Below are 24,655 nucleotides of genomic sequence, written 5' to 3' on the forward strand. Positions count from 1 at the left end.
TTGCGTTGTTTCCAATTCTTGTCTAATGTGTGCAGATTGTTCCTAATTTGGCCTTGCAAGCCCCTGTGTCCTTTTGTCCTATCCTTATCTCTCTCTCTCTCTCTCTCTCTTTTTTTTTTTTTTTTACACTTCCTTATTTCTTGGCCTTACAAGATGTTTTAGGCTCATCTTGTGCTTTCTTTGCCCAGACCTGGAAACGACCTTTTCTTCATGAAACCCTCGCTCCTTTTGGTGGGGACGTATTTAGAAACCAAGACCTGAGCCTCAGAGAATTAGACCAGGACTTCACCTTCGCATTCTCCCTGCCTGGGCTTAACGTATATTTGTTGAGTGATTGGATGAGGGGTTGTTCTCAAATTGTAGTCTGCAGAAGAAGTACCTTATTAAATGCAGATTTGGGGATGCTATCCGGAGACAGTCTGTCTTTTGTAGATCTGGGGTTGGCCCTGGAATCTGAAGTTAACATACCCAGCCCCCATCTGTCCCCAGGAGATTATGAAGCATGTTTTTCATAGCACGTCACTATCTGAAATTATCTGAGTAATTCACATATATAAGCTCTGAGAGGGCCAGGCTTGTACCTCAGGAACCTGCACCAGTACCTGGTACAGATAAGATGCTCCCTAAATGTTGAATGAATGGATCTTTAAGGTCACTTCTAGCTGCAGCGTTTCCTGACTCTGTGTTGAGCACTTGCTGGAACCAATGGGTTGATGAATGAACGCGCGGTGGAGGGGCTGCGGGCTGCGGGCTGGGAGGGGAGGGCGGGCAGGGGTCTCCGGCGGTCCTCCCGAGGGGCGGGTAAAGGCGTTCGGGTGTGGAGCAGCCCGGAGGCTCCACCGCCGCACGTGCGGAGGGCAGGCGGTGCGGCGGGCGGGGCCATGACGTCATACTGGCGGGCGCAGTCTCCACGCCGCGTGGGCGAGGCGGCGCCGTGACGTCACGCCTGCGGAGCGCCGCGCGGCGGCTGGGCGGCGGGCGTGGGCGCGTGCGGGGCGCGGGTGCGGCGCGGCGCCGGCGGGAGGTAGCGGGTGGCAGCGGGCGGCGCGGCTCCGGGCGCGGCGGCGGCGGCGGCATGGCGGAAAGCGAGGCCGAGACCCCCAGCACCCCGGGCGAGTTCGAGAGCAAGTACTTCGAGTTTCACGGCGTCCGGCTGCCGCCCTTCTGCCGCGGAAAGATGGAGGAGATCGCCAACTTCCCGGTGCGGCCCAGCGACGTGTGGATCGTCACCTACCCCAAGTCGGGTGAGCCCCGCGCAGAACCCGCCCCGCCGGCACTGCAGCTCGCCCGCCTGGACGCTGTGCCCGCGCCGGGGGCTTCCAGTCCGGGGCCGGGAGGACGGGGGCGCCCACCGCCCATGCGGTGCCCGGACCCTACAGGGCGGGGTGGGGGTGGTCAGCCCGCATTTGGGGAAACCAAGGCCGAGACCTTCAGAGGTGGGCCCCGGTGACCATGGCTGGAGGCTGGACAGCGAGCGTCCGGTGGGGATGGAGCCTGTTTGGCCTGAGCTGCCAGGAGGGCAGGCCCAGGGCTGCTATCCTTCCCTCACTCCCCTCCCATTACCGGGCTGGCTGTGTGACCTTGGGCTGTCACTTAACCTCTCTGTTCCTGGACCCGGTTCAGCCTTTGATGAGTGCCAAGTCCTGGTGATCATCTGGGAAGAGGAATAAAACGGGCACGGAGACTGTGTATGTCTGTCCTTTCCTGCGTGGGCACTGGGTGGGGGATGGGGCCAGCCATGCCTGGAGATGGAGCCCGGTGCTCCCTTGCTTTGGGGCTGCCTGCATCATCCAGGCATCAGGCAGGACGGTGGGCACGGGCACTTCCCAGCAGCGACTGACGTCATGCTCACGACAGCCATGTCAGGTAGAGATAGTCACCTACACTTACAGGTCAGGCACTGAAGCCCAGAGAGGAGAAGCTGCTTGCCCAAGGTCACACCATGACAAGTGGCAGAGCTGGGATTTAAAGTCTGGCAGGTCTGTGTTCAGGACCTGATGTGAGGGATTATGGAGTAGTGCTTGTGAGGTCTGTAGGGGGAGAGGCAGATTTCCTATTCTTTGAGCATAGCTGCCGGTCTCCCTTCTGGCCGCTGTGTTGGTGAGGGAGGGAGATGCCTGGATCCAGACTGTGCCCGTGCGTCTGTAGTGTGATGTAGAAGCTGGCTGGCCTAGAGGTCATGTCAGCCCAGCAGGGCGGGGGTGGCTGCAAGAGCTGTAGCTTGGCTGTTGTAGCTGTGCAGGGTCTCAGACCCCTGAGGGCTAGGCACAGTCCCTCTGCGGAAGTTGGGGAAGGGTCTATCAGTGGAAGAGTGGGGAGCTGTATTGGTTGGTGGGGGGAACTTGGAGACGAGAAGTCTGGAGATACTGCCACTGCCCTTGGGAAGAGTGGGAGGACGGAGGTGTGCACGGCCGCTTGCTGTGGCTGGGACTTTCCGTCCACTGCAGCCCACAGCCTGTCACCCCAGCACCATGGGCAGGGATTCAGAACTTTTCCGATTGTAGAGCCATAGGTGGTGTTTGTGCTGTAAGAACTCCAGCTGGGTGTCGGGCTGCACTTTGAGCCACCACGTTATGTGGGATCCAGAAAGACTGAAAATAGACTCGTGTCAGCTTAGGATATGGTTTGCCTCCAAATGAATTGTGAAAAACTTGCCTTTGGGAGTTTTCTAGGATTTTGGAGTTGCACATGAGGGATTTTAGGGCACGGAGATGGAGCAGGAGAAGTAGCTGGAAGGACTAGAGGAGGGGCAGGCCTGGAGTTCAGTTGGAAATCTGTGTATTTGGAGCTTGTGGGGGGTGGTTTAGAGGGGCCCTACATTGGGGGCCTGGTGGGGCCTGGCAGCAGGGACCTTTCTGGACACCCGGATGGAGAATGAGGTGTTAGTTTTAAGGACATTTTCTAGACAACCAGAACTCACATCTTGTTTGTAACTTGCATCTTTCAAAGCAGACAACAGCACACTCTAGACGGGGAAAGTAACCGTGGCTCTTTCCCTTGGTGATGGAAAATCTAGTGGTGGCCTCAAGACCATGTGTGTGAGGTCCCTTCACACAGCCCTAAAAAGCTGCCTTTTGAAAACAAACAAACGAAAATTCCCACTGCCCTTATGGCCTCTCCAGGCTCTTACTGTTTCTCCATCTGCCCTCTGCCTGCATCTTTTACTTTTTACACCTGAGGGCCGGGCAACCTGAGGACTACCTGTTAGAACTGTGTGTAAGCCAGGAGCATATAGCATTAGTAACGGACCATGTTCTTGCTTTGTAGCTAGCAAAGCCCTGTGTGTCTGTCATAGAAGCATATTCTCCACAAAGTTCTATGAGGTAGGACAGAGTTGGTCTCCCATTTCCCAGGTGCGAAAACAGGATCTGGGAGGTGAAGTGATGCTCCCAAGCTCATTCACTCATCTTGGCTGCACCAAGGCAGAATTGAGGTGACGATAGCCCGGGAGTAAGGGAGAAGCGAAATCGTGGGTTTTACGGAGGCCAGTGTGTTCTGTTCCTTTTTTGCTTTGATTCTCAACCCTGTCCCAGTGCATCCTTTGCATCCAGCCCATGAGATGGTGACAGGGTAAGTGGGAAGTTTTCTTAGGCAAGATGGCTGTACTGGCTTTAAAATAGTGCTTCTGAAGGCTTTCATTCTCCCTACCCCACTGCTGTGAAGGTCACACATGACATGATCAAGGGGAATGAAGAATTGGTTCCCCCAGAAAATCTGCCCTAAAGATTTTCTCTCAACCAGAGTAAAAGGGCCTTGGAAGTCATCTCCAGCGGCAGCTGGTATGGCAGGAAGAACTGGTCTGGGGTCAGGATCCGGCTTCTCATAAGTGGTTGCCCTTGGGTGAGTCCGAGCCTCAGTTTCCCCTGCTGTGAAATCCACAGCTTGATCTGCACAGTTGCCAAGGTGACTCCCAGCTCCTGGATGCTTGCAGGGGCTGTTACTTTGAACACAGGCTAGTTGCAGTTTGGAATGGGACCTAGAATGCTTTAGGAATGGTTAATTGGCCACTCACCGAGTCCTGTGTGCTAGGTGCTCTGCTGTGTTAATCCACCAGGAACTCTTGTGACTCTTCAGAGGCTCAGAGAGGACAGGAACTTGCTCAAGAGTCACACAGCTGCTGAGAAACTGCAGCCAGGCCCAGTCAGGTCCCGTGGTCCACAGCCAGCCTCTCTCCTACCTCTCAGGTGCTTTGTTGCTTTTGGAAAGTCACGAAGGCAGCCAGAGTCAGGCCCCAAAGAGGAGGAAGGATCACAGCTTCTTTCTGTGTACTTCATAACACTAGAAGTCTACGGCCAGTGAGGGATTTTAAGGTTTTAGTCATGGCTTTGAATCGTCTGCAGGTGGGCTTCAGGTTGCTCAGTTCACATTTCCTTTCCTTTTTCTTCTTTTCCCTCCCTGTCCTCCTCCACCAGGAATGGGTCTGTAGAAGGCACCAGTGCTTAGGGGTTAAGAGCTCGGCTTTGGAGCTGAAAATCCTGGGTTTGAATGCAGCTTTGCTGCTTGCCACCTGGGTGACTGTGACAAATGACATAACCCCTGTGAGCGGAGGTTTCTGCAGGGGTACGAGAAACCACCTCACTGCCTTGATGAACGCCTGTGAGAATGAGTGAAGTGATGGGTAAGGGCGCTTCCCTGTGCCAGATGCGTGGTAAGCGCAGGTGACCTCTGGTTTGCATATTTTCAGATGACAAGTTGCTGTAATTCTTTGGTCGTCTGTGGAATGGATTCCCCTTTTCTCCCCCAGCTGCCTTCAAGATTTTCTCTTTATCTTTGATTTTTGACACTCAATATGATATATCTTAAGTATACATTTTATCACGGTGGGGATACTTATCTTGCTTGGGGTTTTCTGAACTTGGGTTTGTGGTTTGATGCCTTCCATAATTTTGGAAACTCTCAGCCATTATCTCTTCAAATATATCTTCTGTTCTGTTCTCTCTTCTTTTGAGATTCCAATCACATACACCTTAGATTGTTTGCCATTATTCTACTGCTCTTGGATGTTCTATATTTTATTCTTTTTCCTCTTTGTGTTTCAGCTTGGGTAATTTCTATTGATCAATCTTCAGATTAATGGATTCTTTCTTCCACTTTGTCAGATCCCTGAGGTCAGGTCTGTGAGCCCATCAAAATCATTCTATATTTCTGTTACTGTGTTTTTATTTTTCCTCTAGCATTTTCATTTTCACTTCTAGTTTTCGTTTCTCTGCTGAAATATCTATGTATCCCATCTGTTCAAGTGTGATGTCCACCTTTTCCATGAAATCCTTTAACATGTTAATTATGTTTATTTTAAATTCTGAGTCTGATTCTGGTGATTGTTTTGTCTTTTGACCATGGGATAATATTTTTTCTTGCCTTTTTAAATGAGTAGTGCTTTTTGATTGAATGCTGGACATGGCGTGCTGACATTAGGGAAGGAGGTGAGTTGTATTTAGGCTTGGAAATGGGCCTGTCTTTTCTTGCCAGTTTTTTAGTGTCAGAGGAGAGTCCATCTGGCAGGAGTTGGGCTGCTTTTGGGTTCTGCTATGGCTCTGGTCACTTGAGTGACCACTGGTCTTAATGCCTAAGCTTCACCTTGTGCTTACCATGGGACCTGAGCTTCTAGAAGGTCTTTCCTCAGGGTTCCTGCCCCACCTTCAGCTTTGATTTGAACTTTGGAGGGGTTTCTTCCCACACCCTGTCACTCCCCCAGGGGTGGACTGTTGTGACTTATTGCTCTGATTTACTGGCTTAGAGAGGCAGGGTTTTGATGGGAATGTCCTCTGTCATCTGGTCCAGCTGTGGCCTTGGCAGCTTCTGAACTGAGTCTAGGCGGGGATTTCCCAGTAATTCTGCCGCTTCTGAGTGAAGCCAGCTCTACCTTGATGGCGGGTCTTGTGCAGGTAAGAGTTTCTCGTCCTTCTTCCAGTGCTTGGGGGTCTCTGACAGGGCCCAGGGATGGTTTCCTGCTCCTCCCTCAAGGGCAGAGGTTTTTTTTTCTCTTTCACCCATTCTCCAGCCATGTGGGGTCGTTACCAGAGCCCTGGGGTGGGAGGGAGGGAGGTTTGCTGCCCCTCCCCGCAGTGGCTTCAAGTTTTTCCCCAGGAGAAGGATCTCGGCAAGGCCTTTCCTTTTCTTGAGGATCAGCCTCCGTCCTGCCCTTTTCTCGTCGGCACGTGTGGAGGTCTGCAGAGAAGAGTGTGTTTGATGCCAGCTCTCTCCTCGTGTCTGGCTCTGCAAGCCCACCATCATTTTTACAATTTGTGAAAATTCTGCCTGAATTCTGCTTTCTCACTTGCATGGTGCCTGGCTTCTCTTCCTGCCAAGCCCTGTCCTGGCAGGGCCTGTCTTTCTGGGATTGGAACTTGCTGCCTTGCGGCTTCAGCTCCCCGATGGGCGTGAGCCCGGAGGGTCCTGTAGTAGTTTATCGGCCTTTCCTTGTTGGTGTGGGAGCCGCGCTCCTCCCCGCTCTGCAACCTGGCAGAAGCGGCGCTGCTTCCCGGGTGTCTTGACAGCCAGGTGCGGTAGTGGGCGTGTCTGCAGTGGGCGGGTCCGGCAGTCAGCAGGGAAGGCGGTCCCAGCATGGGCTTCAGGAGCGCATTGGGGCATTGGGGTGAGTGAAGGGCCCCCTGGGAAGTGGGGGCCTCTCCACAGCATGCCTGACAGAATCAAATGAGGAGTCTTCTGGAAGCTCAACAGGTCATTTCTAGAGGGGCTGGAGGAGAGCCAGAGGCCCTGGCTTGGGCTTCGTGTGGCTCACGGAGGGCTGTCATGAGGCTCAGCTCAGCCTGGAATGAGCTGGCGTCTACTGGGACCCCACCCCCAGGCAGGGTGGTGGACTGGGTGATGGCAGAGACCGCTCAAGTCTTCCTTTGTCCTTCTCAAGCGTCCGAGCAGGCCAGGAGGTGAGAGGGTGTCCCATCTCCGTGTGTCCTCTCACCCTCACCGCTTTGCTGCGAAACAGGCCCTTTTCCAGGTTAGGAACTGAGGCCTGAGAAGAAACTGGCCCAGGTGCTGGGAGGAGAGCCCGGATGGGCCCGACTCCAGGCTGTGTCACCCCGGCTTGTGCGTGTGTACATCGTGGGCTATCAGGAACCCACAAGCTCAAGGCCCCGGAGAATTTCACCCTGAAAACAGGGCCAGAGGTGTGGTGACTATGTCAGGCTCCCCAAAATTGCTGGCAGAGCTGGGCTGGGAATCGGGACCACCCCCCTCCCCCGCCAGGAACTGCGGCAAGCCCGGTTGTGTGAGGGCGGGCAGCCTCCCCGCCAGGCTGAGGCCGCAGCTCTGGGTCTCATCTCGGCAGGACGGGGGAGCCCTGCTCAGTGACCCAGTCTGTTCCCCTCTGGGTTCTGCAGGGGCCCAGAGTCCATCCCCGGCTGGGGTGGGGTTTAGGGCTCCAGCTTTAGCCTGGAAGTGAGTACATGGCTCATGGCCTCAGTTTTGCTGCCCACTTGCTTTGTGAGCCTCGGGGGTGTGTGTTGTGTGTATGTGTGTGTGTGTGTGATATGTGGTTTGTGTGTGTGTCACATGTGTATTGTCTGGGGTGTATGTGGCATGTGTGTATCTCTGGGGTGTGTGGCATGTGTGTATGTGTAGCATGTGGCACGTGTATATGTGTGTATGTGTGGCATGTGTGTATGTATTGTGTGGTTTGTATGTGGCACGTGTGTAATGTGGCATGTGTATATGTGGCACGTGTGGCATGTGTGTATGTGTGTGGCATGTGTGTATGCATGTATGTGGTTTGTGTGTGACATGTGTGTGACATGTGTGTGACGTGTGTGACATGTGTGTATATGTGTGTCTGGTGTGTGTGTTAAAGCACTTCAGTTCTAGAGCCAAGGTTTTGGGTCCTGGGTTCATGGCCCGTTAGTGCCTGCAGTTGATGAGCCTGCTTCTTCGCGTGTGAAATGTGATGACAGTAGCCACCTGGGGCTTGTGAGAATCAAATGAGGAAATGGCTCCATGAGTGCCTGTGACGGTGCTTGGAGCATGGAGCACTGGACTCGGCTAGCATTGGGGCGACTGCTGGCGCCTCTGTGTGAGCCGTGTTGGGCTTCTTGCTTCGGTTCCCCATCGGTTTTCAATTGTGTGCCTGTGCTGCTCGTGTGCTCTGAAGTTCACGTCCTCGCGCATTGTGGGGATTGTTCTGAGAGGTAATCAAGAGATAATCTTGATGTCTCAACAGCATATGTGAAACTGCCTAGGACAAAGGACAGGTGCTTAACGAGAGGTAGATCACCTGAGGGGACTGTCCTGGAGGCCTTTTCAGCATCTGTTGGGAGAGCAAGTCCCACCCCTGGTGAGGGGCGTGCAGGAGCCCGGCACTGGCTCATCTGGGCCAGCTGTGTTGAGGTGCAGCTTCAGCCATTCAGCGATGACGGTTTCTGAGGGAGCCAGACAGGTCCTGGCTAGAACGCCTTGATGTCTTATGACTCTGGAATGCCTGTGGGGCACATTTGATTGAGTTGGGCAGGTTGAACGTGTGCTCATCTCTGCTTCCTCTTAAAGCCTCACTGCATGCCAACCAAGGAGTAGAAAGCTCTGAACCCCTAAGAGAAGGAGAGGCAGTGACTGATTAGAGATGCCAGCCGAGTTTTGGAACGTCAGACATGGTGACTATGTGTTAACTGGCTTAGCAGGCAGAGAACCTAAGTGCCAGCAGAGGGACCTGGCGGGTGCATTGACCAGTTCCAGCTGCAGAGCTCCAGCAGCTGGATGCACCTGGCAGCTCAGAGGGTAGCAGCTATGATGGGGGAAGATTGAAAACAGGAGGCTTCTGCAAGGACAGGTTTCTTTGGGGAAGTTGATCCAGAGAGGCTGCGGATTTGGGAATGTCAGGCACAGCTGTAAACTGGGATAATCGCCATATTGAAACTGGGGCTCATGTAAAAACTACACTCTTGAAAGGGAGGTTCCCAGCCCCTTCCCCTACCTGGCTCCTGGGATGCCTGTGGTTTCAAGGGGGAGAGAATAGAGACATCTTTTCTGGGCAAATAGACCCCAAAGAAAAGACCTAGAAGCATTTGCATATGGGCACCTCCCATCTCAGCTTGAGAGGGAGGCAAGGGCTGCCCTCCCAGACACGAAGCCCTGCAGTCAGCAAGGCTTGCCCACCACTGACAACTACGTCCAGTGGCTCCTTCTTACTTGGGGATGGACTCAGGGTCACCAGATCTTAAAGTTGCCAACACGCAGGACAGAGACCTGCAAAAACAAAACAAAAAGCAGAAGGAGGAGCTTGGAGTAATCAAAGACAATGTACAGAGCAGAAGAAAACCTGAAAGAAATACAAACAAAAAAAAAACCCCAAACCAACCTGCGATAGTAACTCTCCGTAATATCCTTGGAGAGTGAAGACAGATGTACTTTCACTGAAGAGAGCAGCTGCACCAGGAAGGAACAAGGAAGATCATGAGAGAATTCTTGAGCATTAAGAATATGGTGCTTGGAATTTTAAAAACCCAGTTGTGAGGTTTGGATGGTCGAGTGGAGGAAATATCCCAGGAAGCAGAACAAAAATTTATTCGAAATGATGGCAATTTGGAGCAAAAAGGTAAGCAAATTGGAAGATCTCAGAGTTCCAGAAAGATGGAACAGAGAGTATGGAAGAGAGAAAATTATTGAAACCAGGGTTTCCAGAGCCCAAGGACATGAGTAAAGAACCCCCCAAGTGTCTGGCACAATGACTGAATAAAAGACCGTCCTGAAACACATGACATTATTGTGAAGTTTCAAAACTGAGATAAAGAGAAGATCTCAAAGCTTGCAGAGAAAACCGGGCCACGTTCAAAGGGCTGGGAACCAGGACCTCCGAGTCTCAGCACAATGTCAGCAGCAGCGCTTTGAGTTCTGAGGCAAAGGCTCCCCGGTCTGGAATTCTATACCCAGCCAAACTACCAGTCACGTGTGAGGTAGAAATGGATGCTTGTCGTCAGGCAGGGTCTCAGACAGCTCTCATGCTCAAGAACCAGCTAGAGGGTGGGCCCTACCAGTGCGTGAGAGGACACCAATGAGGGGCACACGCACAAAGGACATGATGCCTCCAGCCCGAGGGAGATCCCAGGAGGACAGTCGTGGAGAATGGAGGGTGCAGGGGCACGTCCCCAGGAAATACAGGGACCTGAGAGAGCGCCCGTGTGTTTGGTCATACCGAGAAGATTTGTTTCAGAGTTGGGGAAGGAATTTTTAATAGCTACATAGACAACTAACTAAGCAAACAAAGGCAGTTATTTACTCTAGGAAAAACAAAATCTTGTGCAAGGAAGGAAGTGTAATCCTAGTGGTGTGCTTCGAGTGAGACACAAACCAACAGTTGTGCTGTGACGGCATTGGGAGCAGGGAGGCTGTGCAGGGCACTTGGCCAGGTCCTCGTCTTCCTTAGCTGAAAGTCAGCAGACCATTGAAAACGTACAGCTCGTGGAATAACTTTACCTGTGCACATTGAAAATGTGAGGTAAGAGAAGAATCAACAAGGTTTTGCTCGGGGAGTGTGTTAGGGGCGGGGAGGTAACTGGCTTGTCTGTTACGCATCTTTTAGTGCCCTTTGACTTTTTAACTAGGTACATGTGTGACTTCAGGAAATAATAAAATGAAAATAAAAGAATTTTAACGGTTTCCAGCTCCAGGGTCCTGGTGGTTGGGGGCCCAGTTCCAATTGGTTCTGACCCAGGAGTACTGGCTCCTCTGTCCCCAGAGTTTGGGTGGGAATTTTGATGGGCTTCCCCCACCCGCAGCCTGGTGACAGGCCCGGCCCTAGATTCCTGAGGAGTTCCCTCCAGAACGCCTGTGTCTTCCAGTGGGTCTCGGCCCACGAGGTCCAATGTCAGGATGCACTGCTGCCCCTGTGGGAGTGGTAAGCTGATTGCCACACAGGAGTGATTTCACCTGTGTCAGCAGAAGCACTCCTGTAAGTGATTGCATCCAGTTGACTTGAAAGCATGTGGCCTGTTAACTCCTCAGCGAGGCGGCCCTGCCCTGCCAGCCCTCCCCATTTCACTTTGAGAGCCTGGCTCTCCTCCGCCTGACCTTGGATTTGCTGGGAGGCAGGCTGGCACCCTGCTGCCATGTTCCCTCCTGCGCTGGCCGCCTCCTGCCCAGGGTTCAGACTGCAGGCGGATGGTTGGGGTGCTGAGGCCCCTCTCTACCCCACCTGCTTTTGTACAGCTGGTCCAGGTTCCTGCAGGAGTGGAGGGGTGCCCAGCACGACTGTAGCCCGTGTGCCCCCCACCCCTGCCATCTGCCCTGCAGGCTACATGATGGCCTCACCTAGGGCTTCTCCACCTTTCACTACCCCCTGCTCCCCCTGGCATGTTGGGGAGGCTGTGTGGGAAAGTGGGGACTCGCAGACTTGGGCTCCCACTCCCGATGTAGCGCTCCCCTTCCCATGACTTTGGACTAGTGCTCTAAATGGAGCTTCTGCATGTGTACAGGAGGTGCTCATAGCCCCGCCCTCTGCCGCGTGTGCGCTGCCCCAGGAGTCACCTATTCCCCGGGCTGTGGCTTCGATGGGTGGGCTCGCTCTGTGTTTGGGTGAGGCCTGCCTGGTTTGGCGGCAGGCTGCTGTGTCCTCAGGTGTGAGTGGTCCTAGGAGTTAGCACTGCCCGTCATGGTGTAAGGGCCTCAGAGCGATGCTCACTGGCATTGAGCCCCTCTGGCTTTGAGCAGGTCACATCATGGCACTGAACCCAACAGCCCTGTGAAGAAGGGAGGGGCATTGCCTCCATTTTCTAGAAGGGGAGGCAGGGACTCCCAGGGCTGGCCCTCAGTACAGGCTTGTTGAGTGAACCAAGGGGTGGGTGGGTGGCTTCCCCTAAGGTGACCAGACCATCAGACCTGGAGTGAAGACAGTGACCTAATCGCAGATCTCACCAGACAGGAGCATGGCGGCCTCTGTAGAAAGAACACAGGCTCTGGTGTGACTAGGGCTTGCCTTCAGATCCTGGCCTTTCCTTGTCGCCTCTGTGGAATGGGGATGAAAGCTCTGCCTCACAGGAGATAGGGTGGGAGTCTCTGGTGGCTTGGTGCTGCATTCCAGAGCACACCACGGCCTTGGTGCTGAGGCTGGCGGGATGGGACAGATGTGCAGATGTGGACAGAAGTCGCCTGCAGGGTCCCTGGTGCCGCAGAACAGATATACCTGCCCTGTCCCCTTGGCCCCACTCACTGACCCCAGCTGCAGCGTCCGCCTGGCCTGGCACCCATCAGAATAGCCATTGGGAGCTTGGAGGGGAGTCCTGGAGCAGCTTGGCAGGAAAGACACGCTCTGCCTCCCACACCACCTCGGGACCATGCTCAGCTGACCATGAGCTTACCGGTGACACTGGAGGGGTCCCTGCTGTGCAAAGTGGGTGCTGCCACCCCAGGTGCCAGGGCCGACGCCACAGAGCAGGCTGTGTCCACTCCTTTAGTTACCAGTCTTTGAGGGAGGGGCATCACTGCGGCCCCACTGAGTGAGAGCAGAAGGGACTGCAATGTGGTCCCAGCTCAGGGAGAAGCCTGCTGAGGAGACACGCCTACTGCGTTCCCACCGTGCTTCAGGCTCTGCCTGGTGTGAACACAGGTGCCTCGGTCATGCCCTGTGCCTCAGGGTTTTATAGCCTGTGCAGGACACAGGCAGTTTCTGTGCTTCTCCTTTATGGGGTCCCAGCAAATGGGGAGGGAGCTCTGAGCAGGGGTCCCCAGTGCAGGACAGTCTCAGATGCAGGATACGAGGTCAGACGGTTAAGTCTGCAAACTAATCCTAGAAAAAGTGCTACATGCCTCATTGCTGAATATCACTACAGTCACCTTCAAAGTACTCCCCTTGGGAAGCTGTGCACCGACGCCAGTTCCTAGTCCACCCTTCAAAGTGATTTTGGAACTCTTTCTAGAATGGCCATCAGAGCTGTTGTCGTATTACCCTTGATGTCCTGAATGTCATCAAAATGTCTTCCTTTCAATATTTCCTTTATCTTCAGGTAAAGAAAGAAGTCATTTGGGCCCAGATCAGGTGAGCAGGGAGGTTGTCCAATACAGTTATTTGTTTACTGGCTAAAAACTCCCTCACAGACAGTGCCGTGTGAGCTGGTGCGTTGTCGTGATGCAAGAGCCGTGAATTGTTGGCGAAAAGTTCAGGTCATTTTTGTCTAACTTTTTCACACAGCCTTTTCAGCACTTCCAAAGAGTAAACTTCGTTAACTGTTTGTCTAGTTGGTACAAACCCATAATGAATAATCCCTCTGATATCAAAAAAGGTTAGCAACGTCGTTGCAACAAGTTCTCGCACTTAATTGTCAGGCCTAGAAAGTTGACTTGGGTCAGGAGAAGGTGTGGAGAGTTGCAGGTGAGACACCACGTGGTCACAGACACCAGCCTACAAGACCAACCCCTGTGCCTTGGAGAAGCGGAGACCTCAGAGACACATCACCGATCTCCAGGCCCCGAGCATTTATTCAGCACCTCTGTCGGGACTGTGTTAGGAATGTGATGTGAGTGTGGTGGGCAGAATAACAGCCCCGGACCTGTGAGTGTTTCACCTCACACAGGGAGGGACAATGAAGGCTGCTAGTTATCTGTCCTTCAGACAGGGAGACAGACACTCTGCGCCATGTGGGTGAGCTCAGGCGACCACAGGGTTCCTAACATGGGACGGGGACGCAGGAGAGGGTGCGCTTGTGATGCCGGTGGCTGGCAGCGGCACACGGTGAGAACTCGGCTTCTCCCCGGAGCTGAGGGAGGGGAACGCAGCCCTGCCGGGACCTTGAGTTTAGCCCCATGAGGCCTCCCGAGCTGTAGGATAGTAACTTTGTGCTGTTTTGAGTCACTGAGTTTGTGGTAACTTGTGATAGCAGCCGGAAACTTGAATCCATAACTAAGATGCATTCCCTGCCCTTGGGAACTGCCCCCCAGTCAGCTCCCCAGCTGTGCACAGCTGTGCTAAGTGCAGTAGAACAAAAGAAAGGGGCCCTGTGGGGCCAGGAAGGGCACCTGATGAGACTGGGCATGTCCGGGAAGGTCCGGTTGGCCAGGTGGAAGGGTCACCTGTTGAAGGCTTGGGCTGCAGGGGTGCTGAGCTGGGGGGGGGGGTAGGTTTGAAGACCCAGCTGCAGCACAGAGTGCCAGAGCGGGTGAGGCGGGGAGGCTGGAGGCTGAGCAGGGCTGCACCCCCAGGACAGGAGCCACTAGGGCAAGGCGGGGGGCGGGGTTGCGGGGGACGGGTTTTTGTGACCTTGGCAGCCCGGAAAGTGGAAGGGGCTGGACTTCCCTTCAGCCTTTCTTAGGAGAGAAGGTCATGCTGACCACACCACTGGGCAGACAGGTGGTTTTTTCCTTTTAACTGAATTATAACTTAACATTTGCTTACCTCCGTGTAACTACCACCAGACCAAGATAAAGAATAATCCTAGCACCTCAGAATTGCCTTTGTGTCCTGAGATAATGCCCCCCCCCCCAAACCCCTGTTCCCACCTCTGTCACCTAGCTTAGTCGTGCCCATTTTTTAGTCTAAATACACGGAAACGTGAGCAGTCAACACACTAGATGGCCTCTGGGGTCTGGCTCATTTTGCTCACCATTCTGCCTGTGGGATTCAGCCGTGCGGAGCACAGCGGTAGCTCAAGGCTTCCACGGCCTCGTCGCCCATTGTCTGAGTGTCACAACTCATTCTACTGTTGATGAATGTCTGGTATTTCCAAGGTTCGGCTATTGTGAACAACACGGCCAGGATTCTTCCAGCACACGTCTAGTCTATAGGTATTGTTTTGGGTAGATACCCAGGAGTCGGTTTCTCGGATTCCAGGGCATACCTATGTTTAGCGTCAGTAAATACTGGCTAGTTGTAGGTTGCATTGTAATTAAGCGGCTGGCAAGTTATTACGCCGGACCCTTATGACTCCTGGGTAAATGAGGTCCTGGAAGGTTCAGGACTGAGAATCATCTGTTTATTAGTTTATGACAGTCTTTGAGCCCCTGGGGGGTACTTCTCATGACAACCCGCTTTAGCACTGAGAAAATGGGAGCTCAGAAAGGCCGGCTCACCCATGGTCACCCCGGAGGGTAGGGTTCAGGCCGAGGTATTGTGCCTAGACCGGTATTCCTCCACTGGACTCGAGGTGCTCTTAGGACACCCCCGTACCCCATGGCCCTTCAGCCCGCTTCTTGGGCGAGGTGCTGACCTGGGAACGGGGCCGCCCTCCAGGCCTCCTCTGAGAGCCCTCCCGGCCGTTTGCCTTCAGGCACGAGCTTGCTGCAGGAAGTGGTCTACCTGGTGAGCCAGGGCGCCGACCCCGACGAGATCGGCTTGATGAATATCGACGAGCAGCTCCCGGTCCTGGAGTACCCGCAGCCCGGCCTGGACATCATCAAGGTACCCAGGGGGTGGCACCCAGCCCTGGGGCCCCTCTGGGCGTTTCTGCAGTTACACCCTGAGTGACAGTGCTCCTGAGGGGTCAGGGGGGCCCTGTGGGTGGAGGAAGCGCAGAGAGCTCCCGGTACCCCCAGGTGGCCAGGAGACAGAGGCAGAGCCCGTGACGGTGACCCTGGAATTGGACCAGTGGGTGACTTCAAGGTAGAAAGGAGGCAGATGCCAGGAGTAGGGGTACAGGGCAAAGTGGGAGGGTGAGGGGCCTTGCTGCCTCTCCCCCTCACCCTTCCCCGTCGCTCACTCCATCTGTCGAGCCGGGCGGGATGCGTTTGCATCAGGTATGTGGTGTCAAGAATGACATAAACCTTGTCCCAGGCTTGTCCATTCTACCCCTCAGATGTAGCTGGAATTTCCCCTCTACTCTGCCCTCTGCCACCTCTTTTGTTCAGGCCTCAGTGCCTCGGTGGACCGCCTGTCCCTTCTCCCACTAGAGGAGCATTCTGGGCCACTGGTCTCACAAAGTCTAAGGTCCGGTGTGAGCCATTCTCGGCACCCAGCCTCCTGTTGGCTCAGCTGCTCACGGCGCTTGTGCGTGGCCATGCGGCTTCAGCCGGGTGGGTTCATCAGTAGAGCTGCTCTGGGTGCTCACTGCGGGCGGGCACTGCTCTTGGCGCTGGAGTAGGGCCGAGAACCACGCTGATAACATTCACTGCGCCCCCAGAGCTGCATTCTAGTGAGGGCGACCAACGGACAGGAAAACAGGAGGTGTAGTAGTGACGTGGTGGCTCGTGCTAGGCAGGGAGCAAAGCGGGACTGGACGGGGCAGGCCTCTTGGTGGGGATGTCAGGCGAGGTCCTGAAAGAGTGGAGGAGCTGGCCCAGCTGGGGTGGGAGCCGTGGTGGCAGAATCCCGAACCCCGGCCACGTGGCCTGGCGCACGTTCCAGGAGTGGCAAGGCCTGTGTGTGAGGTGGTTGCCATAATCCAGCAGCCTGCCCGCCTTGGTCTTGTGCTTCTTCCGCTGCCCTTCCATGCCCGTCCTGGTGCTCTGCGCAGACCCCTGTGACCACGATAGGCTGACGGAGGCTGGGGTGCTCGAGGACGGGCTGTGTCTTGCTCGCTTCTGCCCCAGGGCCCAGCCTGGAGGGTGGCCATAGCTCAGGTGATGTTTGTCAAGCGGAGTGAGCCTCTGAGGAGTGAGGTCCTGAGCCTCCGAGACCCTCTCTGCCTGGCCCCCCGTTAGAAGGGTCCTGAGACCTGGGAGTCCTCTCTCGAGCGCCTCTCCCCTTGACCTTGCTGCAGGAACTCACATCTCCTCGCCTCATCAAAAGCCACCTCCCCTACCGCTTCCTGCCCTCGGATCTCCACAACGGCGATTCCAAGGTAATGCCCTGCTCCCTCCAAGTGGGTTCTTAACAAGTGCAAACACTGGTCTGTCACCCTCATCCGTTCCCAGCGACCCTAGGTGCAGTAAGACCCCTGATACAGGCTGTCTTTGAGCCTGTGACTCTAGCATTTTATCCGTGTTTCTAATCCAGGCTTTGCCTCAGTTGAACTTGGACTTGATCAGCCTAAGTCTGGCCTCTGTCTGTTGAAGGCCGAGTAGTCACAGCTGAATTTTCCTATTTTCTCAACTACATGACGTTTATGAAGCCCTTAATTCTTACCAACAGTATCAGGACCGGCATTTTTTGTCTTTTGCCGATTGTGAGGTGGTAGTGGAGGACAGAGGTATAATAATAAAACGCTCGGGGAATTGTCCTCGCAGATGCTGTTGTGGGGACAGGGTGCGTCTCCGCAGAGTGATAGTGAAAAAGCGCGTTTGGCCACGCGCACGTGGGACTGGCCTTGATGCCAGAAGCGAGGGCTCAGGGTACCTACGGTGTAGGAGAGCAGGTGTGGGTCTGTGAGCCTGCGCGCTGCCCGCCTGGGCGGAAGGCTCTGTGACTAAGCCCCGCCCTCCTGCCTGCCCTCCCTCCCCTCCCCACAGGTCATATACATGGCTCGGAACCCCAAGGACCTGGTCGTGTCCTATTACCAGTTCCACCGCTCCCTGCGGACCATGAGCTACAGAGGCACTTTCCAGGAGTTCTGCCGGAGGTTCATGAACGACAAGTGTAAGTGTGCCGGCCCGCGTGGACGTCACAACGGTGATGCTCACTGTTCACTGCACTCCAGCGTGTGCCGGTGCGTTACCCACACCCCAGTTCCTACGGCCGCTGCGCGTGTGGGCCTGCCTTGCCTTCCCGCTTGCGGGAGAAGCTGGGGCCGAGGGACGACAGGAAGGCTTGTCCGAGGTCGTAGCTCGGGCACAGCAGAGCGGGCATCCTACACCGATGCCCTTCTCTCACCACATTGTTGGGGTTCTGAGAAGCTCCCCATGACAAGCGTACCTCTTCCTCCCTGGATTCCGAACAGTGAAAGCGGAGGCCCAGATATCTGTTGTTGGTGACAGAGGCCAGCGTGGAGGCAGTGGCTTCGTGTGAGAGCCCCATGGGCCTTGAGCTGGACTTGAGGAACAGGCAGGCTTAGCCTCCAGCCCCAGGCCAGTGTGACCCAGGGCGGGGTACACTTTGGGAAGGCAGTGTTCTGTTCAGGAGGCTCATTCCAGGGGAGAAGGGTGAGCAGGGGCCCTTCCATGTCTCCCCTCCCCAGGGGAGGAGTGGCCGGCTCACACCTGTTGCGCTGGGCCCAGGGAGGAAGCCGCCGCGTGGCAGTGGTCGCACCTCCTCACTACACTTCTGTTCCCCTCGCCGAGGTGGCTCCCCATGGCTTCTCTGGGCACTTTTCTGGGACCGCAAGAGGCAGTTTAGAGTTTGCGTCCAGAAGAGTTTTGAAGCAGGTCATATCCGTACTTTAATTAAATCTGCTGAGATTATCGCATACTCAAGTCTGAAAATACACTTCCTGTTTTATTTCCCAATTCAAGTGCTCAGCCTCAATCCACTGTCCAGCCCAGTCAGGGCTCTGCAGTGAGATTATATGATGCAGTGGGCTAAAGTGCATGGCAGAAATCCAGGAACCAGTGCCGCAAATTTAAATGGAACTCTGGGCAGCTGAAGTGGAGCTGCCTCCTCAGCCTAGCTGAAGACCAGAACAGTCCTTGGGGAGGAGGGCCCCGGGGAGGAGGGCCCCGGGGAGGAGGCCCCACCCAGGCCCTTGCTCCCTGAGGCCCCTGGAGCCTGCTAAGCGCCCTCTGCCCAGCCTCCCTCCCTGCAGCCTGCCCAGGTCCCTCAGGCCTCCCGGGCGTTTGGAGGCAGCCACTCACGTTCGCAAAGTCACATTTTTAAGTCCGAGCATGTGCTCCTGTCTTTACAGAAGCACCACCTTGTGAGGATGATGCTGCCCCAAACAGCAGGTGTCCGAGTTCAAATGTCCACGTGGTGTAGGGCTTGAAGGTCTCTGCCTAGGCCTGAGCCGTTCCAATTATCCCAGTTCAGGCCTGCCCACATTTTGAAGGTCGCAGCACTGAAGTTCAAGGTCACTCACCCTCTCCGTGTTCCCACAAAGCCCTTCCACAGGTGTGCTGAGCTTCCCCACCTTGTTCCCTTCAGTCTCTGTTCCCAGCCCGTGTCCCATATCTCCGCTTGAAGGAGGCCACTTGTGTTCTCTGTCCAAGGTTCTGAATCATTTGAAAAATAAGATGCAGGGGGAACAGTGACGTGACACTTTTGCTAAGAGAGCAAGGTGGGAGGACCGGCTGATGGAACGGCATTTGGGTGATTTGGGTGTTGTGACTCACACTCTGGGGAGCAGGGAGGGGGGTGCCCAGGGCCATGGGCCCAGCTGGCAGGGGCCTTGTGGAGCAGACACTCTGCAGGCAGCACCACTCCCAGAGCGGGGCGACTGAGCTCTTCCTCTCCCAGTAATACGCTTGGGTAAGCACGTTGACGTCTCAGGAGCAGAGGGACTCAGGTGGAGAGGCAGGAGGTGCCCTGGCAGAGCCCCGTTCCCAGGATGGCACATCGGAGTGTGAAAAGCACCATCCCCACCAGCGAGGGCCACACCTTCCCTGCGCCTGCCAACCAGGGCTCAGCGAGTTGGGCACGTGCCATCCCCATCCCTGTCCCCGTGTGCGGTGACTGCTGTCCTCACTGCTCGCTGTGCTGTCAGCCGTGTGCCCGTGTGAGTGACCAGCGTCCTCACACCCTCCTGCTCCCCATGGCCCCCCTCCTGTCCACGTCCACACAGCCCTAAGGCGTGCAGGGAACACGGGGGCTGTGGTGTGGAGCGTGGGCCCCTGTGTGTTTCTCCCTGGTGCGCAGCAGTGAGCGGGGATGGGCCAGGCTAGCCGTGAGGAGGGTGCCGAGGTCTGAGCTCCAGGGCCCAGCAGCTAGAACCCCTGCAGTGAGGACACCAAGCGGCCAGGACTTACCTAGCATGGTGTCAGAAGAAGGCCTTTTGCTGAATCCCTGTTCTTTTTGTTCCATTCACTTCTGCCCATTTGCCCCTCCCCTTCCAGAATCCCCACTTCATCCCTCATGAGGTGTGGAGCTGGGGCCTGGTTGGCCTAAGAGGGCCACCCCTCAGCAACGCCTCAGCTACCCAGACCCCTGATTGACACTGATCCTCTGGACCCCTGGCAAGCTGTGGGTCAGGCTGCTGCTCTGCTGCCACCTGCTGGCGAGATGGCAGACTGACGTTGGCGAACCAGGAGCAATAACCGTCCCCTGCCACTGCTGGGCTTCATTGTGCCTCAGCAGTACAAAGAGGACCCGTTATTGCGCCTTGCCCTGGCCTGGCCGCCCTCCCCCCCAGCCTTCCTCAGGTGCCACCAGAGTGAAAGAAGCACAGGCGCCCCCTGCAGGCCCTCCCAGGTGAAGAGCTGCACACGTGTGCTCTCAGCACCCAGCAGCCCTGGGGGGCACAGGCTCTGTTGTCACCCCACTGCTGCAGGAGGAGGCTCAGAAAGGTTCAGCGGCCTGCCCAGGTCACACAGCCAGTGCAGGATGTGAGAGGTCGGGCCGCCTCCGTCCCGAGCCCTTCTTCTCCAGGCCACTCTCCTGCCATCCCTCCCGTCTGATGTTGTCACCGGGCGTTTGAACCCCGTTGCCGCCCTTCCCATCTCCTGCACCTTTAGGTCCCTTGCAGCTCTCTCTTTTATGCCGCCGCCTGCTTCCTGTCCTTGTTTGTCTCACCCTTACGATCCTTCAGGGTTTGTCCGGGTGAGTGCGCAGAGGGCCCTCCTGTGTCCCATGGCAACTCCTTCGTGTTGGTCACTCCATATCGTGGTTTCTAGTGTCCTTGGCGGGTCCCGCTAGGCTGGGAACGCCCCGAGCCCTAGACCTGGTGTTTGGGATGGGTGTGTGGGTGAGGGTGCACGCGGTGCGGCCAGCACACCCGGTGGTCCTATTAGGCAGCGGGACCCCGGCCCCATCACCACACAGGGTCCTTTGGCGGAGGCTGCCCTGTTCCACGTGGCAGCCCCGACGGAAGACTCCTGTAGGAACCCTCCCGGTGGGCGCATCTCAGTGTGACTAGGCCGTGAGAACCAGCAGCTTTATAAAGAAAGTAGAGAAGCAGCCCGGCCACGCTGCTCAGCCCCCTGCCCGTGTGACCCTCCCCCAGACCAGAGCCTGAGGAGTGTAGGGAACGCGGACAGCACGCGGCATGCTGCCTTCTGTCTCTGCGACTTCCGGGTTCTGCCTGGGGTTGTGCTGTGGCCCTTGGCCTGGCAGGGCCTGTGCTGGGATCTGCCTTAGCGCCTCTGTACCCCATCCCATCCCCACCAGCAAAACCCACAGGCCCTGTGTCCCACTTCCTCTGGGCGTCGTTCTCTTTCCGGTGACCACATTAAACACAGAAACTCATGGGCGCCAGGGACCATCCATGTCCTAGGTGAGCAGAGGCCTTCACCCCAACAGTCAGGTCTTCAGGGCATCTGGAAAGTGTGGGAGGGGACGGGCTGATGGCGGTTGGCCGGACAGAACTGCACAGAGAGCCAGGGGGTGTGGGACTTCGGAAGGGGCTCATCCGTGGGGTGCTCCCTGCCGATCTCAGAGCTGCTGCTTTTCTTCCTGAATCACAGCCCCTGGGCGGCAGGAGGGAGACAGGGTGTGAGGCCACCGCACAAAACACGTTTCCTCCTTGTGGCCGTGACTCACCTGTCCTCTTGTCTCCACAGTGGGCTACGGATCCTGGTTTGAGCACGTGCAGGAATTCTGGGAGCACCGCATGGACTCTAACGTGCTTTTCCTCAAGTATGAAGACATGCACCGGGTGAGTGCCGCGGAGGCAGCTGCCGCGGGCATCGCACGGGGCTCTGGGCCGGGCGGCATGGCGGGCTGCAGGGACGCTGTCCTGACTGTCCTGCCCTCAGTTGGACTGGCCTCACTGCCACCCAGCACCCTCTCCGTACGCTGGTCACCAGCTCGGGGCCGAGGGCTGAGCTGGCAGAGTCGGAATTTCTCATCTCTCAGCTGTTTGCCTTTCAGGGTTGGTTCCCAAACAGCTGATGAACCTGTGGGTTTACCTGCTAATCGATTCCTGTAATGAATGTTTCTGAGTGTCTGCACGGAACGTGGAGAAGGAAACGGGTGTGAGATGGCTGTTGAATGACGGGCTGTGGCAGTGGAGCAGAGGAGCAGGACATGGCCTGCGCCCTGGAGAGCTCACTGTCGGGGCGGGGGGGGGGGGGTGACGTGTCACCTGTCAGGCATGTCGTCACCACCCTGTCATCAGCACTTTCAAAGCCTTGCTGTAAGCCTGCTGAGTCGTTTGCAGTTCTTTCCCTGTGTGTTAATGCACTTCATTCCACACGAGGGGCACCCTGGCTGCTGGGTGTGTCTGCAGCATCTAGAAAGGAATGTGCTGATGTTGCTCCTTTGTCACAAGGAACATAAAGCAGCCGTCCGCAACCCTCTCCCCACGGCTTCTTTCCCTTTGCTCCGCTCCACGCGGCTGCCGAGCCCCTTAGAGTGGCTCCTACCCCAGACCTTCCCCAGCCAGGTTCGCACCCGCACCTCCACCCCAAGCTGCTCTGTCAGGGTTGCCCGTGACCTCCGTGTTGTTCCCACAGTGGTCCGTGGGCTTGGGTCCCATCTCTGTCTGCCTCCTCCTGGCAGCACGAGACAGGCATCAGTCAGCACTGTCCTGTGTCCGGGCTGCTCCCTTCTCCTTGACTTCCGCCAGCAGCTCTCATTTCCTTCCATCCGTGCGCCCTCCCCTGGTGACCACCCCAGGCCAGACGTACACCTTCAGGCTCGCTCTCCATCTGCCCCTTGGTGCCCACTTGGGTAGTAGGTAGAGACTGCAGACTTAATGTGTGCAAAACAAACGGCAGCTCTCCTCCAAGCCTCCGCGCATTCTCCCGTCTAAGTTCAGGGCAGCCAGCTCCATCCTCCGTTGCTTGGACACAAGTCTTGAATCAGCCTCGACTTCTCTCTCTCACATCCTATGTCCGTTTTCCAAATCCTGTGGCTTGACCTTTAAAATCTGCCTCTCATCTGACCATTTCTCCCAGTTTTGCCCAGGCCCCTGGTCCAGGTCAACTTCTTTTCTGGCCTAGATCATGGCAGCCAGAGCCAAGCGGCCTCGAAGCTTCTTGCAGGCTGTGCCCTCGCCTGAAATGTTCTTTCCCCAGGTGCCCATGTGCTCACTCGCACTTCTTTCAGGTCTTTCTCCCTATAGTGACACCTTCCCAGACCCCACTTAAAATCGACGCCTCTCCCCCTCCCCAGCACACCCCTCTTCTTTATTTTTCCCCCACAGCGTTTATCATCATCTGACGTATTTTACTATGCGTTTCTTTATTTTACTTACTGTCTCCCAAACCAGAATAAACTCGTTCAGGGCTGGGTATTCTGTCTGTCATGTTCATGCACTTAAGTCAATGCCAGACACGTAAGAAACTCTCAGTGTTTGTTGAACGAATGAATGGCCTTCGAGGTAGAAGCTCTCCCCTCCTTTTTAAGAAACCAGAGGCGCGGGGGTTGAGGAGCTTGCCAGGCTATGCCTCTGTTGTGAGTACAGCCGGGCTCGGACCCTGGGCATCGTCCCCCCAGAGCCCGTGCCCGGTGGTGCAGCATCACCCACTGGAGGGCTGGAGCACAGGTAAAGGGACAGTCAGGGGAAAGATGTCTGGGCAGAGCTGGGAGGGTTGGTCTGTGCATGAGGGAGCTCGTGTTCAGTCGTGCCTGTGTCACTGCAGTGAGCAGACAAGGCTGCTGGTGACAGTGGCTGACAGCTGTACAAGCATTTTCTGCTGCACAGCAGCCAGCAGCCAGGTGGGAGCCCTGGTGGGGAGGAGGCCGTCTGGGAGCTGAACCGAGAGTGGGGTGGTGATGAAGGCAGGAGGTGGGGGCAGTGAGGCCTCCACTTCATGGCCTACATGCAGGAGAATTCTAGGTGGATTCAAGACCTTCATTTTCACTTGCATATGTGTAACCACCACCCAGATCAAGATTTAAACATTCCAGCTCGTTCTAGCTGACACCCCGCTTTCCAGAGATAGCCACCGTTCTGACCTCTGTCACTACAGACCACGTCTGCTGGGTTGGAGCCGCCCATCAATGGAGTCACATGGCGTGTACTTCGTGGCTGGCTCCTTTTGCTCAGCGTAGTATTTGGGAGACTCACCTGAGCTGGTTTGTTCTTTTTCGTTTCTGTGTAGTTCAGAGGCAGCACTATGGCACAGGGTATTCCCCTCTCAGTGGGAAGTGCTGCTCTCCATTTCGGGGTAGTTTTGAATAAGTGCCTCAGTGACCATGTGCATTCTTAATTCATGGGGCGTATACGGGAGTAGGTGCTTGGTCCGCTGTTTGTGATTCTGCCGGCCTGTGACATGGCAGTGCCCAGCCATGCGTGGGTGCGGGAGGAAGAAGCCCCTTGGCCATCCAGCTGTGCACACACCTGCAGGGGCCAGGCGGGGCTGGCAGGTTCTTCCTGGAACGTCAGTTAGCTCACCTGTGAGTAACTTAACTATTTTTAATGTTAAACCACAAGGGGACAGAAGGCAAAGTTTACATGAACTTCAAAGCAAAAAGACACACTTTTAATTTTAAGCCTGGCGACTCTGGACTCTGCCCCATGCCCTTAGAGCGGAGTGGTCATCCTTCTCTGCTTTAATGGTCTCTGTGTAAAGGTCAAGACCGGCTGCCATGCCGGCCTGTCGCAGCCGGGACTCGAGGTCCTGCTCAAGGCCGTCTGATGACTCAGTGGCCTCCCTCCCTCCCTACGGCAGTCGGAGTTTAGCTTCTATAATAACTGGCAAGTGTAGATTCTTGTTTTCAGAAACCTCAATAATGCTGTGGCATATCTTTAATAGAGATTAAGTGACTATCCATCACATTTTTAGGAATTCACGTTATTTACATTTTGATCTAAAAAAC

The 24,655-nt window shown here is 55.6% G+C and overlaps 1 protein-coding gene across 1 annotated transcript in view; it reads left to right on the forward strand.

Moving 5' to 3' along the window:
- Nucleotides 1–975: 975 nt before the first annotated feature.
- Nucleotides 976–24,655, forward strand: part of SULT4A1 (sulfotransferase family 4A member 1) — a 30,154-nt gene continuing 6,474 nt past the window's right edge. The window contains exons 1-5 of the mRNA XM_019715040.3: nt 976–1,244; nt 15,201–15,331; nt 16,629–16,709; nt 17,317–17,443; nt 21,451–21,545. Coding sequence (XP_019570599.3) covers nt 1,076–1,244; nt 15,201–15,331; nt 16,629–16,709; nt 17,317–17,443; nt 21,451–21,545 — 603 coding nt within the window. The 5' untranslated portion in view covers nt 976–1,075. The remainder of the gene's footprint in view (nt 1,245–15,200; nt 15,332–16,628; nt 16,710–17,316; nt 17,444–21,450; nt 21,546–24,655) is intronic.

The sequence above is a fragment of the Rhinolophus sinicus genome, chromosome 1 (genome assembly GCF_057876585.1).
Source record: "Rhinolophus sinicus isolate RSI-liver-muscle chromosome 1, RSI-T2T, whole genome shotgun sequence".
In the NCBI taxonomy this organism is placed as follows: Eukaryota; Metazoa; Chordata; class Mammalia; order Chiroptera; family Rhinolophidae; genus Rhinolophus; species Rhinolophus sinicus.